The following is a 20,401-nucleotide window of genomic DNA, read 5'->3' as shown; positions in this document are numbered from 1 at the left end:
AACAGCAAATCAAAAAAATAATCAATGTAAATAAACAGTGCACCACAACGACGCACTCCCAGCCTCCAGGATTGTGCTGCAATAATCCGAAGGATTAGAAAATGAAAAAAAACCTAATCTGCCAAAGCCTCTTTAAGATTCTTAATGGCTTCACTGTTGTGGCCCATAAAACAGTTTCCATGATCGCAATCTACAAATAAGATCTCAGGATATAGAGGGTCTAACGTAATTTAATTTAACATCTGTTGGGAGACAATTGTTTTCCCTTTTTAAGAATCGCATTTCCACTCTCGGAGAGGAAATGGTCCGGGGAGGAAATATCATCGCTACTGGAGCAAAGCTAATGTGATACTAACACATTATATTAGAAGAGGCTCTGTTGTCACGTACACACGCTCACGCACACACGTACATAGGATCTAATTATACATAGAACAAGGATCTGAAATGTGTTCTCTACCTTTGACCCAGCACCAATGGTGCTCGGGGAGCAAGTTGGGGTTAAGTATCTTCCTCAAAGGTACATCAGCACATAGTCTGGGGCTTGAACCATAACCTTCTACCGGCTGAACCACAGTCAGCCTGAGGACCTCGGATCAATTTGGTTGGTCACATTAAAGGAGTGAATATTTATACAAACACTTATTTTCCATCCATCCATCCATCTTCTTGCAGACGAGACGACCTCATTCATATCTCTATAACAGGTGTTTTATTCGCCTTGTGGGTCACGGTCCCAGCGGATGAGAAGCAGGATACACCCCGGACGTGTCGCCAGCACATCGCGGGGCCACACATAGACAGACGACCACTCATGCTCAGTAATCAGTTCAGAGAAAACCCACGCAGACGCGGGAGAACATACAACCTCCACACACTGCAGGCGTCCAATGTTCTCGCTATGAGGCAAGAAGGCAATGTTACACTAATTCATGTCAATAATTAAAATATTGTCATTTTTTTTCTACATTTCTAAATGTATAAGTTAAACCAAAAATAAAATAAAATCCCAGCATGCATCAGCCAGTCACTTTGGATCGAACACAAGCTGCTTCGATGGCACCGACGACAGCGGGCCGACAAAGCGAAAGTAAAATTGCGTTCATACTTCCTCTCTCTGTGTGTGTGTGTGTACGTGCACGCGTGAGCGCGTGAGCGCGCCGCTGCGCTCGTCGCTAAGCCCCGCCCCTCTCCTCCGTGACGTTCCAGACAGAATGTCACCGACTGAGTTCGGTTGTTGTAGAAATGGCAGCGCTGAGACAGGAGCACCGGTTTGGGCTCTCCTGTGGCAGAATCAGCAGAAACGCTCCGAGTCCGACTCTTTATCACGTCAAACTCACCGACACCGCCATCCGGGCCCTGGAAGCCTACCAGAGCCTGAAGGTGAGACGCGCTCCAGCGTGTTTATTTATTTAATGTTATTTTTAAATCGCGTTCCAACTCTGGGGACTGGTAAAATCCAAATCGGGATTTTGATCTGATGACAGAAAAACTAAAGTATAAATTGTAATAGACAAATGAACGAGAAATTTATCCAGTTAAGTAAAAAAAAAAAAAAGAAAGAAAGAAGTAAAAGCTTTGTTCGTAAGAAAACAGGACATTTATCCGGTTCTGATGAATGAAGCTCTATTTCATTAATACTTTAATAAGCGCATGGTGAAATGTGTCAAAGGGAGAGGCTCCGGCTGTTTTAAATTGTGCTTGTCTGTTGGCTCACCGATGCGTAATTTCCCGAAAAACCAAAAGCCACTAAAGTTTATGCCAGAGATTGCTGATCATGCCCTGAACTTTGAAAGCCTGCTTTTTTCCCCGCTCTCTCTTTTTTCTATGCATTCATTATATTTGAAGTTTATTAGTTTGATTGTGAGCCAATCACACGATTGTCAATCATTAAAAGTTAAGAAGAAAATATGTTTTATTTTTGCGCGTCAAACAAATGATCAATCTCCTCTGAATCCGGGAGTCTGTTTTATTGCTTTTGTGGTACATTAGGTGAGACCACTAATATTTTCTGTTATGTCCGAGAGCAATTCCAGATAAAACGCGTAAATCCCAGTTTGGAATGCAGTTTGGGGGGGGGGGGGGGCATTTGGTTGCGTTTTTCCTCCTACGTGTGGGGGTCCAGCTGTACAGTCTGCGTTCAGCTCGGTGGCAGTGCTGAGGGAGTCGTTTCGGGCTCTGGTGCGTTATTGTTGTTTTGGTTTTGTTTGTTTTTTTGCCTTTTACGCGCCTGGAAGCCCGCCCAGCTCCGGAGCTCATTGGTCCGTGAAGCAGAGAAAACTCACGCAGGTTGACGCTCCACAGCAAGGCAGGCAGGCAGGCAGGAGATCCACACATCAATTCACTGAGTAGTACACTCAGCGAGAAGTAAATGTAAACAAATATTTGCAATTAAATGTAATATTAAAATGGTTTGTAGAGGAAATTCTAATGTTGCCCCTGAACATTTCCCAACACCATTAATAATGAAATAAGAGCTCTGTCAATCACCAGCACAGCTGCACTTCACACGCCGTCGTCTCCATCGTGTTGCTGCAGATGCAGGCGTTCTGTTAATATTTCTTCAACGCGTCTGTTATGACTTAAGGTTAACCTGTGGTTTTTGAAAGGTGCAGAGTTGCAAACTGCAGCATGAAGGGCTTATACATCTATATTTTTTAATACATATAAATGCTTTCAGATGGGATGTTGTCTTTCTGCCGGATCTGTCGCAGCTTTTAATCCAAACTCTGCTTTGACTCATGTCAGACTTATATTATAGAGAGAAACCCATGCATGAGATTTGGAACAGCGGTTATGTATTTTTAATCTTGGCGAATCAGATATCCATTAGAGTAGACAAGAAGATGATTCCTGACCACTGTTTCTCTCTCTCTCCTCAGGCGTCAATATCAAATCAGCCAGTGATTTGCTTCAAGGGGAGCCAGGGGGTAAGAGGTTTTGCATACTCTCCCTAATGCCTCAGAAATTAAATGCCCTAATTGGTTCTGATTTGCTGTGGAGCACACTTCTGACAGTTCCTCCGCACGGCTTGCTTGATTCTTATGTATTTAATAAGCACATGCATGCGTCTGTGAAGAGGCCGGCCGTGTGGTTTTCCAAATGTTGGGATGGTTTAGTGTCTTTCCAGTTGATTGATTTTCTTGTCTCTCTTCCATTTCTTAAAACATTTAAACTTAATGATCTCGGGGATCAAGATCCTCCTTTGAATGAACCAGAGCCAAAGCCAAGAGGGGGAAAGCTGTTACTTAGCTCAGTTGTGCTACATTGCGACGGTTATACTTGACTTGGTACTCTTTGTATTTAAAGAAGCATGGTGCATAATCTAATAAAAACGGCTGTCAGTGAAAGCCGGCGCCTGCTTTCATGCAAAGGGTCTGTAAAGAAAGATGCCTGCATCTCTTTGGTGCTGCCCGCGAGGCTGCTGCACATTTACTCCACCCTCCCTCCTCTCTAAAGGGAGCTGTTCTAATCCCTGCGAGAGCGGATTGCATTGACGAAAGTGACTTTGCTGTGTACATAAACGCTGGCCCTGTGTGCTCACATGGAAGCCCTAAGACAGGGTGCGCTATAACCCCCCAGGCTGTCAGCCAGGTTACTAGGTCAGACTTGCAACTGGGGAGGCTTTGTTCAGGGAGGGGGGGGGGGGAGATTGGGGAGTGGGTAAACCCCAGGGAGCCCCTATGTCTCCACGCCTGTTGTCTCCGTGCAGACATGAAAGATGCGGAACACAGGAATGATTCAAGAGCGGTGGAATTTTACCGACGCAGCACGGAATGTCCAAAAACGCAAATAATGTATGCAAACGTGACAATGAGCCGTCTGCAAAAAAAACGAGCAGCAGATCAACCTCCTTCTGAAGAAATGTTAGTTTGAGCAATTTAAGTGTTCTTTAATCACTGAATAGGGTTTGGTGATTATATCATGGCTCGTACATTATATATTCAAATTGCTTTGCAGAATTCAAGCTCGGGCTCCCTCCCCCCCTCTGACAATAGTTCTCGTGCTGGACGATTGGGCATTAATGAGGTAGCTGAATCTATTGGTGGCGGTGGGGAGAGGCCAGATTAAGCCATTAGTTGGGGGGTGTTGGTGAACATGGCACCCTGGCGCACCGATAAGATAGAAATATTGGCCTATTTCTCCATGGTGAATGATCTATATTTTCCCATGCATTTCTTCTTCTTCCTGGAAAAGTGTTTCCGAGAGCACACCCCTTTCTCAAAAGCAACATTTAAGGCTTTTGAGGACATGGAAGGTGGTTTTTGTCCACTGACAGTTGCCAGAGACAGTTGACAGAGCTCGAACCCGGAAGCCGTGACTGCTTGTTTCCGATCATTGTCTTCTTTGGGCACCAAAAAAACAGAGGAATTTTTTTTAATCACGGTCCTGGCACACAACCTCCTAGATCCCTCTGGAACTGGCACTTGACGGTAAAACGTGCACAGTAAATCTCAAGTTAATAATTCATGCCTTTTTGTATCTAGCCTGTGCGCTCAGCGCTCACTGATCTGAATTGGGTAGAAGCATAATTAAAAATGGGTGTTGCATTAAAGTGAAGCAAATGACTGAAGGCATAAAATTAAAAAAATAAAGAAGGGACCTTGTGATGCTATATGAACCATAAAGAAATCAGCAGTGTTTCATTTCATTAAAGCAGGTTGAAAAGAAATTCTTGATTACTTTGAATAAATATTCACCAGAGATTAGGGAATATGTTCAGCTCTCGTCTGGGTTCCCATGGCTTGGAATTTCACATCCTAGCGCTTATTTTCCTTTAGGCCTGGCAACGGCGCCGGCTTGTTGGCATGAGCTATGCCCATTTAGTGAGAAGAGAAAAAAAAAAGCTTGTGTGAGTTCTGATTTATTTGTTCCATTCTGCAGGGTACATATAGATTAGGAAATGCGTTTAGATTAGGAAGTGCTTAGTTGCGTGTCTGGATGGCTTGCAGCACTATTATCTCCCCCCCAATGCATCGTAACCAGTTCATTCTGTATGAACGAATGAATGAATGAATGCCAGTATCATGAGTGTTTTGCTGCTGTTGTCAAAGGTTCACTTTATTTTCTGATTGTCATGTTGTGTCCGATGTGACGCCCGTTTCATTTGCTCCTCACTTCATAAATGCTGAAATGCATTTTCTGGAGTGATTGCTTTTGTTTACGGGCCAGCCCGTATTTGTGTGCACAGCTGTCACATAAAAGCACCAACAGGGGGGGGGGACGAGGGGAATGCCGAGGTGCTCTTGAAGATATTCTCATGACGACTGTGTGTGAAGGCTGAGCTCCCCCCCCCCCCCCATGCCTTGCCTGAAACGTCTATCTCACAAATAGCTGCTCTGATTCGACCCCCCCCATGCACAACCACACTGCTCCACTTCTCCTCTTGCCCATACTGCCAATAAGCTTTTGCAGTATGTGTGCATGCACGTCATTTTCTCTCTCTTTCTCTTTTTTTTCTGGAAGCTCATTAGAATAACAATAGCAGGAATGCGGTCTGAGAGCCGTCCTCTCCCCGTGGCACAGCAGAGAGAGGGAGAGTTGTCCCACGTGTTTCTGAAAGGGCACACGCCGCTCTATTCATCCAGATGTGTTAAGCCTCTGTTTTCTCTGAGGCCCAGCGTGTTTATGGAGAAGCATTTGGCTCTAGCAGGCTTTGGATCATCCAGTGTATTTTAGGCCTCATGAGATCCTGCAGTTATGAGACGACCTTTTGGTTAGCTTCTCTGTCGTTATTATGGTCTTTGGCGGCACACAAGGGATTTTTTTTTAGCGACGCAACGATGACTTTTAAAGTACTTTATGGCGACGGAAAAGATCAGGAAACACTGAATAGCTCCGCCGAGGTGAGGCGGAGGTTACGTCATCGCCGGCGTCTGTTTGTCTGTCTGTCCGTCCGTCTGTCTAACTCAAAATGTTCTGGACGGATCTGGATGACATTTTCAGGAAATGTTGGGAATGTTACCAGGAACAGATGATTATGAAAATATTATATTTTAACATTGAAAACTCCATTTTACGGATTCAGAAATCAGCTAAAAATACACATTAAGTCCAATTCACGGCTACTTTTAATGGTTGGTGAATAAAGATACCAAGACGATGATGATCCAGATCACCATGTGGACGGTGTAAATCCAGTTAGGAGGGAAACGAGCTGCTCGGCGGAGGTCTGCGCTTGGAGTCTTGGACACGCCCCCTCTTTAACACGCTTACTTAATTATTATTATTAGTGATATACTTGCACTTGCTTCGTCTTGGGATGTCTTGAGTTAAGGTTTAGGTGAGGGTTTCACTGCAAGTAAATCAGGTTTGGATGCAACACACAATCCGCCCGCATAGAGAGGAACGTCCTGCAATGGGAGTCTAGTGCACCATCGTAACGGGGGAAACACACGACTGGTGTCAGTGGGTCATCTGTGACCTAATAACAAGATGCACAGGAAATGTTCTTCCTAAGAATCTCTGTTAGATTAGTGAAAGTTTTAAAGAAAAACATTCTCAGTGTGTCTGTGGTTTATTTGCTCTTTTCTACACACTGGAAATAATTCCTTATCGCTTAATATGGGGTTTGAAAATCCCCATCCCGCTCCAGCTTCTTGGAAAATGCCTGATTCTACTTGGCATAACAGGCAGTTCCGTGGGGGATGTTCGACGGTTGCTCATCCCCATATCCCCACCCCTCCTCCTTTAGCTTTCCTGTCTCTACCAACCCCCCCCCCCGCCACCCTGCCCTCAATGAATAGAGCCCTAAGCACAGGAGCCACCACATCCACCGACTTATTGAACGCACTGTGTTGTCATGTGTTTTTAGCAAATGAGTCACAGTGGAATTGAACCTCAAACTGAATGGATCTTTGGGACAGTGGATAAAATTAAATAATCATCAGCATCACGGCGTGTGTATGGCAGGAAACAAGGCAGACAGTAAAATGTTTTTTTTACCAGGAGGTCAATTCCTGAATCATTGGAATCCATTATTTGATGTAAACACATAAACCCAAACAAGGTGGGAGTAGATACGGTTTCTCCAGGCAGGATCCACACTCAGCACATTCCTAAAAGAACACTATTTAGGGCTATCCCTCATCCACTGGCATCACCCCCCCCCCCCCCCCCCCCCCCCCCATGCAGGCCCAAAGCCCCCAAATATCTCCCTGAACCCCCCAACAACACGCAGCCATACGTCCCTGCTGCTCATGAATAATCCAGGCGGGCCGACAGCCCCATTGCACTCAGCTTTGTGGGGGGAAGATGCTAGAACAAAAGACGGGTGGCTCTCAGAGCTGCTATGGCTGAGTAGACTCGGATGAGAAGACAATGGTAACTAGTGTCAGGACAGACGGAGGCAGGAGGCAGAGACTTCGATGTAAATGGCATATCCATGTGCCTGCGTCCAGTTCCGTGTTGCCATGCCAAATACCAGAGTCAGATCCTTGCCTTCGTCTGCAGAGCAAAGAAAAGAAAGATGGCGAGAGACTATCCTCTCTTCTTCCCCTGCAGATATTTGGCTTGCAAAAGTGCAAAATCAGAGGGGGGGTGGGGGGGGGGGGCGCAGAGCTCTTGAGTGAAGCATTTTTCCTTCCTACCCAAACGGCAGGGTTAAGAACTCCTTAACTCCATAAAAGACAACAAGCTGTTTCAACGTGCTCACGGACTTGGATATGAAATTTTACAAGGACATCACAGATGGAGTCTTTTGTCCTTGTTCAACTGCGGCGCCCCCTGCTTTGATTTTATTTTTGTTCCACTCCAGTTCACACCGTATGACTGCTTGAAAGAATGTGACATCTCCATACACACAGGCCCCGGAATAGCAGATGTGGATGGTCTGTGGCCCCAGAAACCATTATTGTCAGCCTGTATGCTTCATGAGGGGGGGGGGGGGGGGCTGCAATGACAGGGTGATAAGGATAAGGATAAGTCCTTTTAGGCTGCTCCATGTTAACAGGACCCTCTGATGGTGATAATAATATGTATAATGAAGCTTTTCTCTGATTAATGAATGATCAAACAAAAATGACCCTAAATGAACGAGAAGGAAGGAATGAGGAGGAAGCTGAAACGGCATAAAGCAGATCAACTTTACCTGAATCAAACCTGAATTCAATTCAGCATCTCTGCTTCTATTTCTGTTGTTTGTTGATGATTGCAGGATGTGACGCCGCTGATTTTTCACTGCCAACAGTTTCTCTAGACATTTGACCTCACACACACACACACACACACACCCCTTGGGATCAAAGTAAAGCAAACCTCCATATAAGAGGTCTGTGCCTCAGCGTCTCTGTGTAAATCTACACCTGCTACTTGACTGACAGTAGCTTTAGAACTGTAAACGTGTCGGCACAAGCATTTTCACCGATTAAACACATCAAGGGTGAATTAATTTCATCAGGCTTAGAGAGATAACGATGAAAGAGGCCACTTGTTACAAACAAGCTGTGATCATTAGCGCTTTCTGAAGTCTCTGTTTCCAGTCATTTATAAAGCTCTGGTGTTTCCGACTGCAGAAAACGTTGTTTTTCTTGTTAGTATTTAGTAAAACTGTTAGATGATATAATTGCAAATGTCATTACCTGAAGTGATAAAGAGAGAAAGCATTGGGATTATCGACAACAAACTCAAATGGCAGTGAGAATAATGACGTTGTGAAGCTAAATCAAACCTTAGGATTGGTTGGGCGTGATCACACTCACGCCCAACGTAGATCCGGAGATTGTGGTGCTGGTTCCAGGCCCCAGTAAAGAGTTGGTTCAGTTCCTCTGGCTGGAGAGGCACGAAAGCTTCAAACACTGGCTTTGTCCATCTGATTTCTTTTGCTCTTTTGCCAAAGACCACGGTGCAAGGAGACACTTTGTTGTTTCCTCATAATGTCCTTTGGTACAGTTAAAAATGACGGTTGCAGGGTTTTGATTTTTATTTAATGAGCCAGCCCCCCTGACATAACTGATTGTTGTCTGTAGACCAGGAAGGTTTCATTTTCACTCTGGCACCAGTGTTTCTGGCCGAGAGATGGTCTTTTGGCTGTGGAAACTCGGGGAGTTAGTTCCAGATCAGGCACCGGCTCTGAAGCAGACTTGTGGAACTGTCCTGGTGGAAAAGGGCTACGAGAGCCGAGGCAGAGCAGCCGCTGAAAACCAGTGGGAAACCCCGAACATCAAGAGTTATAATAAAGTTGTATTCTTGTACAGTTGTGTCTGCTGCTCTATCGTTTATAATGGAAGGTGCCATTTCTTTGTGTCGTCCCATTTCTCGCTTGCAGTTCTCTTTACCGCTCATGGCTGTTGAATTATATAATTTTCAAATAAGACATAGATATTAATGTGCAGCTTCTATTGTCTTTTTTTCTACTGGTACATTTTAGGCTGATGGTCAAGAAACTCTTACAGGATCACTTTCATGAAATATTTCAGTCAAAGGGAGGAGCCTTTTTTTCAGATCCGAAGAAATGACATGGTAATTATGTGCTTTTGCTGCTCACTCAGAGCCAGGCTAGTTGTTCCTCTCGGGTCTTTGTGCTGAGGCTCAGCTTAATGGTGGCAGGAGCTGCGCGTTTACTGTACAGATACGATCAGAAAATTACAACAAACTCTTGGCAAGAGTCAAATGTTTCCCACAAATGTCAAGTTCTTCATTTTTATTTTTTACTATTTATAGTTCCCTTTTTTAAATTTTTTCCCTCTTGCTGCACTTTCAGGGTTAACTTTGTGGTTCTGGTGTTAGACACACGGGCTCTGCTTCCTGACCACTCGGAGCCGGGAGCCGAAAGGTTAAATGGCATATGGTTGCAAAGCTCGAGAAGGAATCTGAATAAAACGGGGATGACCTCCGAGCAGTCTGACCTAAGTGACATTGATTAGAATTAGAATGTAAAGCGTGCGCAGTGGCATGGAAGGGGTTGACAGGCAAACCTGAAGCATGGTGGGAGGGGGGGGGGGGGGGGGGGCTCATGCTGCTGCTGCCATCGACTGAAAGAGTGGACAACGTGGCACTCGTGCTATTCTTAATGTGTAAATGTTCAATATTATGTTCCTATAAGACAACATTTTATCCAGCAGCTCTCTCGATGAAGCCAATCTAAACAAGTTCTGCATTTCTTATGTCAATAACCGCACTTGTTGAATCGCCGCTTCTCTTCTTGCTCAAGGCAGCCACTATTTCATTCTGAATGTCATAAGGACATCGCTTGTCTCCCTGCTTATGTTGATCTTTTTTTTTTAGTTAATAGTCCTTAATTAGCATAATTCTTCGGCGGCTTCTTTCTTCTTGGCCAGGCAGAAATAGGTCAGAATTAATGGTCAGCAGTGTGTCTCGAGCGTCCATGGCCCTTGCGGGCTTGCTTTGCATTTTGTGTTGACAAATGCGTGCACATGAGGGGAAAGCTGGAGGCGGATGGGGGGGGGGGGGGGGGGGGTGAATGCTGAGCGTTGGGTCTTAAGAAGAGGAGGAGGGCTGTAGAGGAGAGGAGCCGTTCATTGGCTCTGCCAAAAAATAAATAAAAAAGGTTGCTCACGGCTTTGCTGCACGGCTGGGCATTTGTCCTGCCAGGGACATGGCATAACTTTCAAGCAACTTATTGGGGGGTCTTAATTAGGTCCGACCACAGAATGCACCTGTATGCTTCGTGCCGCGGTGGCACCACAAGGTCTGCCACAAAACCAAGTGAAACAGAGAAGGAACTAGAGCTGCAGCAACTAAAACACTATGATGGTTGTTAGTCAAATCTGTGTTTAATTTAGGACATCCAATGAATAATAGTAATAAACTGGACATCTTTTTGTTATAATTCAAGCAGTATTTGTCCATTTTGTTATTTTATGGAATCAGTTGTATCTGGAAGAGATAAAAAAAAAAAAAAAGAACATGCGTATTGCACAGTACATTAACTTTAAAAGTTAATAAATATGACTAAGAAAAATTAGGACCTTTTTTTTTCCTGTTCTCCATATATCATCCTCATATTTGTCTTTATTTTTATTGGTAGTACATAAAGATCCCGGTGCCGACCCCTGAATCGCCTGATGGATTCAGAGTCTTCTCGTTCTACCTGTCCAGCGACAGCAAAGACAAGCCTCAGTCCAGCTTTGACTGCATTCATCAGTATGTCTCCGGGTAAGCAACACAAGTCACTCTTTCTCCTCGCTATGCAACAACAACAGGCAGCACCATCGTGTACATTGTGTACATTGAAAGAAAGCGACAATGACACACTGAAGGCCCATTTATGCTCGCTTTCCATAAGTAAACAGATATGCCCGCCCATAAATGGGCATCCCCTCAATGCCTACATTCTTTCGTATGCATTTCATGCAAACATTGATGCAGCAGTAGAGTTTTGACAGCAACAATTATAGTTGACAGCCCAGAGGAAGTCGCGATAATGTAGCGAATAAATATAAAAAAGCACTTATTCCTTTCTTTTTCTCTTCGGTGTCACGCTTTTCTAGAATTGTGGCTGCAATTCAAATGGTGGTATTCCTTCATGTCAGTGGAATGTCCACTGACATGTCCATCTTCACCATAGTACATCAATTGGCCTAAGCCGGCATCTGGCCACAACTGACCTCTAAGTTGTGACCACTAATAATTGAGAACAGAGTGATGGTGTCTGTGGCTATGCAGGGCCAAACAAAGGGTTGTTAAAGGGTGAGTGCAGAGCTGAGATTCGTTTACCCTTTATAACTCATGCTTTATACCATGGAGCTGGAAAAGGGCATCCAAACACATGTCAGAGGACCAGTTTGGTCTGAGAGTAAAACCCTCTAAAGCTTGTGGCTTTGATCCAAATGAGAGGCTTTATAAATGTAGTCTCTTCTTCTTCTTCTTCACGCAGGGAGGGCAGGGATCAACTGGAGGGTCAAGGCAGCATTCAGGACAAGATCACAGTTTGTGCCACAGACGACTCCTACCAAACAACCCGAGAGCGCATGTCTCAGGTGGAGAAGGACTGGAGCCGTTCGGCAATTGAGATCAAGCCGGGGCCAAGTGAGTTTTGCTTAATAGCTGTGTACACATTCTGTTCTATCTCCCAACCTTCAAAACATGCAGGGATCAAGGACAGAAACCTGGAGAGCTTTCCTGTTCCCAGGACGCTTCTAAACCACAGCTTCTCACCGTTTTATCCTGCCATACGGTGTGGAGCCGATCACATAACTGATCAAAGTGCTGGGTTGTAATTACTCACTTGAGAGGGATGCCCTTTCTTGTAGATTTCCTTTCATTCTGACCAGATTGCTCAGGCACTGTGCCAGCCAGCCTGCCTACCGGCCAGCGCCATCGGTGTAATTACGTTTTCCACAAATATGTGTCAACAAGTCTCTTGCTTTGTTTTGCCTTGACTTTAATGAATTTTCATTTGATCAACAACATCCTTATTTGTAAGCTTGAATGAAGGATATTGCAATTATTTTTATTTAATTGCCCCCTCAGTGCCTGAGTCTTAATCTTTTTGATTAAATCAGCCATGCCTTTGGTTTATAAATTATCTATCCATTGGGTTTCATGGCATTTAGAGGCCCCGTGTCAATTGCAGTACTGTACATTATATTTTATGGGTGGACACATGCTGTCTAGACCAGTGTTACAGGACAGTTTTTATGGACCGAGACTTTTTACAACATATTTAGCATGTCCATGTATCTGAGCCTGGTTACATGTAATTACACGTCCTTTCCTTCTCATGGACATCAGAAAAAAGGAATAAATGAGGTGTGGATTACAAAGAAACACAGTTGTTGAGTGGTGAATCTTTTTATGGCACACCAGCTCACAATTATACAGATTGCAGAAAAATGTCCACAATTTACTTAATGTATGTTTTAAGGTTTATTTGTGTTGAGGGTGACAGAGACGGTGACAAATTGCAACTAAAATGTGTGTATTGCTGCCACATACACTCAGAGTAGTGTAAAAAAGAAAAAAAGAAGAGAGACATTACTGTCAAACACCCGCTTGGAATTCTTAGAAACTTCCCCGAGGCTCCTTTAATTTATCATGCTGAAACAGTGTCTCGTTTCTGCTTGCCTAAAATGTGGCAGTGCAGGTTTTTTAGAGCGGGTAGTCTACAGTATTTTCCTAAAACCTTGATGGCCTGGTTCAAGGTTAATGTTAAAACCAGCCTCTGCATTTTGCCTTCTCAATTCATAGTAATATAATTTGAATCTTAGGAGGAATATTGCTATAAATACTGCAAATTTGCTATTTGCTAAAACTGACTAATTACACATGATTTGCTTTTCAGAACAGAGATATTCACAGTGTTCATGTTTTGTAAAAAAGTCTTGTATACTTATGATACTTCTAGCACTTTGTCCCTGTGAACGTGCTGTTACTATTCAACATATAGAAACCTCCAAAGTATTGCTTAATGTTGGAATGAGATTATATAGGAGTCTGACTGGATTCGTGCTGCTGCAGGAAGAGAAGGCCTCTCTGTGTCAGTGGCTTTAGTTTCTGTTCCACTGTTTATTCAGCAGGAGGCTAACTCTTCTGTCAACCCTTGTTTTGCTATTGCAGCAGCGCTGCCTCTGCACACTGGCACAGAAAGGCACACGAGCACATATCGTATTGTGTTGAAGGTGTTGATGTGTGGACGTAATGTTACTCGTGCATAAAGCAGGATTGCATGACAACAGCAAAAACACAAGACAAAATGCCGAATGCATATGTTCACTGTGGAACAAGTAGGATAGCCATTCAAAAGTAGATTTATATTGCTGCACTGTGAAGACTATGATGCTCTCTGTGAAACTGATTCAAAAAGCAAACAAACTTTCCCCTACCTTTCACAAATATAATGACGAAACTGCGCTGTGCATCCGTTTGATTTGATTTTAGGTAAATGTGTGAAGGTACAGCGGAAGCAGGCTCTGGCATCAGGGTCAGAAGGCAGCAACAAGCACTCCCCCAGCAACAAGAGGAGCCTGGCTCTAAACCCTGTGGCACACCGACCCTTGAAGGAACGTATCATGCATTTATTGGCCTTAAAGCCCTACCGGAAACCTGAGCTGCTACTGTGGTTGGAGAGGGAACGGGCCAGTCCAAAGGACAAGGCTGACCTGACGTCAGTTTTAGATGAGGTAATTATGAAGATACATTAAGTTGCTATTAGAATCAAGATAAATTACCCCCCCCCCCCAACTTATTTTGTAGAGAACAGTGATGAGCAGACAGCCACTGTGAAGCTGTAAAGCTAATCTGAAAAGGTGCTGTTAGAATAGAAAGTGGATCTCAGACATATTTCCTGCATTCCCTCGATTGTCCCGCTGCAGTCGTCAAACGGAGACTGTGCTGCCACTTGTAGCTGTAATTAGGGCTGTGCCTTAATTGTCCTTGGAGGAGAAGATTGTGTTTTGACACGAGAGGGGTGGGGCGTGTCTCCAGCTGGGATCTGTGGTTTGGTTCGATTTGTTTCCAAAGAATTTAAGCATAAGAGCAGGGTGTGAATGTTCACCTCAGAAACAGTGAAAGAAAGCCTAATTAAGAAAGTGCTTGTTTTATTTTCACACATACAATTGAATTCCAACATTTTCATTTGTTTTTTTTTATAAAACCATCATTGAACTTTCCGTTTTTCAGGTTGGCAAAATGAACCCTAAAGACCACAGCTACTCTCTGAAGGATGAGCTCTACAGACAAGTTCAGAGAGACTGGCCTGGATATCTGGAGGAAGAGAAGCAACTCATCCACAGGCTGCTGATCAGGTTGGTAGTATAAAATACAACTGAAACAAGTATGCTACGTTACACCTGGGACAGCAGATAATTAACTTGTCTTAGAATAAAGACTGAAAGTGGGGGTAAAAGAAATGACAATAATAGCACCTGAGTACCACAATGTATTTTGTTTGTGTACTCAATACTCCTTAACAAAGCTTTAGAGGTCACCAGAAGGAGGATAACTGTTTGCACTTGCTTTCTGTCTGTGGTCGAAGCTAATCGTCTTCAGGCTCTATCCCTAAAGGAATCCACGTGATGACATCGTTGCTCTCGGCCACTTGAGTGCCGCTGAGTTCTTCAGTATGCAGAGAGCAACATTAAAGCGAGGCACATGCACCGCTGATGCTGCCTGTGGGTGCAGATTGTATTATGGTGTGCATTAGCCTGTGAACTTATAACAGACATTCGTGAAATATGTGTTTGTTCTGGGTGTGACGGCCGTTTCAAGTCAAGCTCGGGGCTAAGATTTCAATCGTATGTACCGAAAAAGTCTGAATGGCGACAGATGGCTTCAAGCCGTCAACAGAAAAAAGTCTTACTCCTGAATAACAATGGAATCGTGCTTAAGGGGGCTCGTTTTCCAAAGGTTTGAAAAGTCATTCTGAAATCGGGGAGCTTTTTAAATGGCCACCTCTCTGCAATGTTGAATCTCTTAATGGGCACATCAAAGCAGAGGAACACATATTCCCTGCACCTTTGTGCCAAATGGCATTAGAAGAGCAAGTCTGAGCTTTCCAGAGTGAGCACCCGGTCCATCACGCTTCTTGTGTCTACTCTAGCAGTAAGCATGCAGGCCGCATAAGATTAAAACTGATCGTTTCATAGAAACTTTACATTTCTGTCCTTGAGTTTTCATTCTGTGGAGCATGTTCTTATCTTACTGTTGCTGTTATTCCAATAATAATATAGGTTTGTTACATGTTTCTACATGACACTCGCACTGACCATATGATTGAGGGTTGCATGGGGGGGGGGGGGGGGGGGGGTCATGACTTGTAACGTTTGTTTGAGGAAGGAACTGCAGGAAGTAGATTGAAGAGGGTTTGGCCCCACAGGAGGTGAAATCTGCTGCCATTGTTCTGCTTGGTGGCTTGTGTTGAGTCTTTGTGCCCCCCCCCCCCTCCTCCCATGTGGCACAAATGAACAGAGACAGAAAACATACCAATCAGCCATGCAAAAAGCTTACAGTAAGATGAATAAAATGACATCAATTCTCTGTGTGCATGCGGCCTCTTCCTGTTTAGCGTTAAAGGCTACTGCTACCTTGCTGTCCCACCTGAGCATTCCATGTTCTCGATCTTTCTTCAGGAAACTTCAGCCACTTCACAACAACCACCTGAAGAGTCCCCAACCCAACCACTCATTCCACAAAACTGCTGGGGACTCCCCTTCTTCACAACTCAGTCCTGCCAAGAATCTCTCTGTGGTAATACCCGCCCCCCCCTTTTTTTTTTTTTTTTTTTCTCATAACACTAAGAATAGATGACGGATGTCCTGATTAACGTGACTGGAATCTTAGGTGCAAGAAGTACTCAGATAAAAGTACAAAGTATCCCTACTTACTAACTTACTTACTCCGTCTTCTCTTCTAGCTCTCAGCAAATAACCACATTCCTCGATGTGTCAGACGACAGGTTTTTTTTTTTTTTTAAGTAAATATCTAGTCACGCACATACTGCAGGCACTTTGGCAAATTTCAAAAGCAGCTGTAGACGAGACAATGTAGGTCTTCTCATCGACAAGAAAATGAGTGGATGGATGCACTCAAATATTCCCAATCCAGGTCAATCATCATGTTCTCTTTTTTGCCCCCCTTCTTAGAAACGCCCATTACCCTCAGACCCAACAGACTGCCACACCCCCAAAAAACAAAGACTAGACCAGCGTTTGCCTCTGCAGTCATCTTCTTGTGGTGACACCAGTGAAGCTCGTAACTCCTCCAGCCATGGAAATCCAAACGTACAAGTCAAATTTGAGTTTGACAAAACCAACAATCATCTCCAGGGGAGCCCAAATCGTCTGTATTCACCTCACAAACTCGGCGGCTTTTCCACTATCCCACATGTGGAGAGGACGGTGCCAGCTCCGACTACGCCCGCCTCTAAGCTGCCGCACACTGACATTTGCACCGACCAACAGTTCACCAATGGCCAACACAAAAAGAAGCGGTCCAAAAAGCACAAAGACAAGGAACGAGAACGCTTAAAGCCAGACTGGATTGAGACCAGCCCTGACCTAAAGCAGAACCAAGAACATCTCAGAGGTGAATGGCCGTAAATGTACTCGACTTGTCTGAAAGTTTTTGTCATACTTCATGTATGTTCATGTTCCAGCCACAAGCTTTTCAGCTTTATTTTAGCAGAGGGCGAGAGAAACAAAAACCTCTCAGGTTTGAGCTGAAGTTGTTGTTGGAAGTCCACAAAGTGCAATTTATTCATTTTCATTAGAGTCAACAGTAAGTGCTGTTGGGGCTGAAAAACCTTCGGCACCTTCCAGTCCTCATTCCTCGCTGCAGTCTGTTGATGATTGACTGTGGAACAGCTGGCGACCTATGGCCAAGCGAATCAGCGGGCAGCACTGCCTCCCGCTCCGAGCTGCTGACGCGACTGCTTGCCTCGGATCCGTTCTCTTATCGGGAGTAGTTCTCGATGATTCCATCAGTCCTGATATGGCAAATTGTTGCATTTGCTATGGCAGATAGCGTTAACATTTCTGTCTTGTGTCTGTGTGTATTTTTTTTCTTGTCTACAGGCCATGAGGAAGAAAAAACACCTGTCAATCAAATGCCAGTGGAGGAACTTCCCGACTTTCTAATGTAAGATAAATGGACTCTGAGGAACTTTATAAATTAAGACATGGAAAGATTCAGATGCAAATAATTGTCACGGCATCTGCGGTTCCACACATGGAGATGCTGATGTCATATGTCCCTGAAGACTTCAGCTTTTGGTGTCTGAACCCACTGGTTTTGAGAAAACAAACCAACTCGTCCTAAAAAAAAGGGGGTTAGGTTCAGCTTCAAAGCATTCACATAAATAGAATAAAGTAAAACACATGTTTAAATGAACTGCTGCAAAGCTTTCACTGAGAATGACTTTGAAAACAAATGATCTTGGAGCTTATATTTATACATCTGGTCAACACATCATGGTGTTAAAGATGTGATGTGGCAGGTAGCTCATTTCACGGTTGTGCACTGCCATCTTGTGGCAAGGTCTGGGAATAACCGCTTCATGTCAGGAGATGGAGTCTGACCCCACTCAGTCATTTTGGTTGCTTCTTTCTGTCCGTTACAGAAAGTACAACACCATAACCGCACTGGAGCAGCGACAACAGTACAAGAACGACTTCTGTGCAGAGTACGATGAATACCGAGCTCTTCATGACCGGATTGGGGCGATCACAGAGATGTTTGTTCAGCTGGGCTCAAAGATCAACACGCTCTCTCCAGGAACACAAGAGTACAAGGTACTGGTCCGGACCAGGAGCGTTTAGCAAAGCACCAACGAAGAACAGCTCAAAACGTACTTACCCTTTTCATTTTTTTGTTTTGTTTTCCAGCTTATGGAGGACCAAATACTACAAAAGTACAGAAAATACAAGAAAGTAAGAGTTATTTAAACTCAACCTCATTTTTTTGTAATATGCATGAATTGCTCACACGAGCCCGTACATTTTACTTTGTAATTAATTTAATTTGCCAGTATACAATATTTATATTTTGTGAATGTATTACGGCATCCTTTGGATGAACATTCTGGAATAACAATTGATCAGTTCAGGGGTTGATGGGAAAAATCTTGTGTCACTCTTGGATTTAATGTCTGTGAAGGCATCCATCCCTCCATCCACTCATCCTGGAGGCGAAATCATCGCAATCAAATATTGAAAGACAAACACACATGCACACGCTCACACCTACGAACAATTTGGAGTGATCAATTCCGCTAAATGTCATGCTTTTTGGAGGTGGAAGGAAGCCAGAGAACGCAGAGAGAACCCACACAGACACGGAGAGAACATACAAACTCACATACGCCTCAGATAGGAGTCAAACCCGGAACCTTGCTGCTGGCAACAGCGCTAACCCCTGCACCACCGAGCCACCCCCAGAGTTCATGAGTACTCGCATCTTTCCTGCCGTGTCCCCTGGACCACCACCATGTTAGTCATGGACACTAACTTCATGTCAAGTCTTTATTTCTGAAGTGGCATTGATGCCTCTGGCAGGATTGCATAATACGACGTGAAGTCCGAGGCAGGAATACGAACAACTTGCGCAAGGCCGACTGTATCTTGTTAGATATTGATGCGTGTTGTGTTTCTCTCTCTCTCCAGAAGTTTCCAGGGTATCGGGAAGAGAAGAAGCGATGCGTTTACCTCCATCAGAAACTGTCGCATATCAAAGGTCTGATCACAGATTATGATCGAACGCAGGAACGCCCCTTTTAAGCGTCCTCTACCCTCAGCAGGGTAGACTATGACTGGACCAAAAGACTCCGAATGGACCCAAAGACTGCCAGTCGCTGAGACACTTTTCACTTTACTCCTCAGAGCGTGGATGGATCTGAGGATCGAGGCGATATTTCAAACGTGGGCTGAGACCACCCACTCGTGATCGGACGTTGCCCCTTTATCATTATGGCTTTCAATGATTCTTGCTGGAACGGCTGGAGTTGTTCTGCTGTGAAATGGTCACATGACACAGTGAAATGCAAATCTGTTTTTTTTTTCCTTTCTCAAATGCAAAAAAAGATGTGATCTTCTCTAGTTGCTTGCATTTTAACTCTATTCTTTATCTTACAGACACAATTAAACCCAACAGAATTAAAGGATTAAACTGATGGTACAATGAATCTGTGGGGGGTGTTACTAAGTTTATACAGAGAAATGTGTTAATTTGTGATAGGACAAATGTTAAGGTAAATTTCTATGGAACTAAAACCTACAAAAAAACGCATTTCAGTCTCGTCACTTAAAAGATCACAAAATGAATGTAAAACATCCTTTACAGCGATGTTTCACAAAATGCTACAGAATCTGATCCCGCTCTTTGGGCTGTGATCATAAGGACTTTTACTTGGTGGCTTTTCTGCCAATAACTGCTTTCCATTTCACAGAAATACGGGAACATTCCGACAACATTCCGCCGAGCACCATGGTGCTGGTTTAGAGATAAGTGATTCTGCACATTTTGTCTTAAATTTCACCCACGAACTGCCTTTTCATCAACAACTCAAGTGTCCCTTTAGTCATCACTGGTTTGTTTGCTACACTTACACCGATGATGGACGACTACAGGTTGTTCTGCGAACACATTAAAGGCGGTTTTAAAAAGAGTGCAGGTTATTTTTTCTCAGTCTTCAAGTTGTTGTTCAAATCGGCATTCGCTTGGATTTGTCTTTGATAGAAGTCTCGGTGGGGGATTAGCAGAATAACAGTGATTCACTTCAGCGAGTGTTACGCTTTGATCATATTCTGCTGGGACGGGATCGACTGCGTGACTTTTATCCACGCGTGAAGTGAGGGAAATGTCACTAGTCGAGCTCTAGAGGCTGCAGCAGGGCTTCTGGACTCATTTTGGACTTTCTGGAATTATTCGTAATGAAGACAATCTGAACAACCACAGCCTGTCATTTTGTTTCACCTGAATTAGATGAGGGCTGAAGCGGAAAGTTGTG

General features: G+C 44.0%; 1 protein-coding gene across 1 annotated transcript; it reads left to right on the top strand.

The window, feature by feature from the left end:
* The first annotated feature begins 1,245 nt into the window (after positions 1–1,245).
* Positions 1,246–19,469, top strand: LOC137894126 (novel protein similar to elongation factor RNA polymerase II (ell)). Its single transcript, XM_068739600.1, has 12 exons — positions 1,246–1,383; positions 2,883–2,930; positions 10,988–11,115; positions 11,837–11,988; positions 13,840–14,081; positions 14,581–14,705; positions 16,029–16,146; positions 16,542–16,983; positions 17,472–17,535; positions 18,017–18,188; positions 18,282–18,326; positions 19,059–19,469. Exons 1-12 carry the CDS (start codon positions 1,246–1,248, stop codon positions 19,170–19,172), a joined length of 1,788 nt encoding a protein of 595 aa, XP_068595701.1. The 3' UTR covers positions 19,173–19,469.
* Positions 19,470–20,401: the final 932 nt, after the last annotated feature.

Source organism: Brachionichthys hirsutus, chromosome 5, assembly GCF_040956055.1.
Source record: "Brachionichthys hirsutus isolate HB-005 chromosome 5, CSIRO-AGI_Bhir_v1, whole genome shotgun sequence".
In the NCBI taxonomy this organism is placed as follows: Eukaryota; Metazoa; Chordata; class Actinopteri; order Lophiiformes; family Brachionichthyidae; genus Brachionichthys; species Brachionichthys hirsutus.
Note: the sequence above shows the minus strand (reverse complement) of the source record. Positions and strands in the feature narration are given on the sequence as shown.

Bases quoted from the DNA above. Each gene is read 5' to 3' on its own strand.
- LOC137894126 (XM_068739600.1), top strand. From the start codon at position 1,246: ATGGCAGCGCTGAGACAGGAGCACCGGTTTGGGCTCTCCTGTGGCAGA. The intron at 1,384-2,882 runs GTGAGACGCGCT...CTCTCTCCTCAG, and splicing joins AAGCCTACCAGAGCCTGAAG to GCGTCAATATCAAATCAGCC. The intron at 16,984-17,471 runs GTGAATGGCCGT...TCTTGTCTACAG, and splicing joins GAACCAAGAACATCTCAGAG to GCCATGAGGAAGAAAAAACA.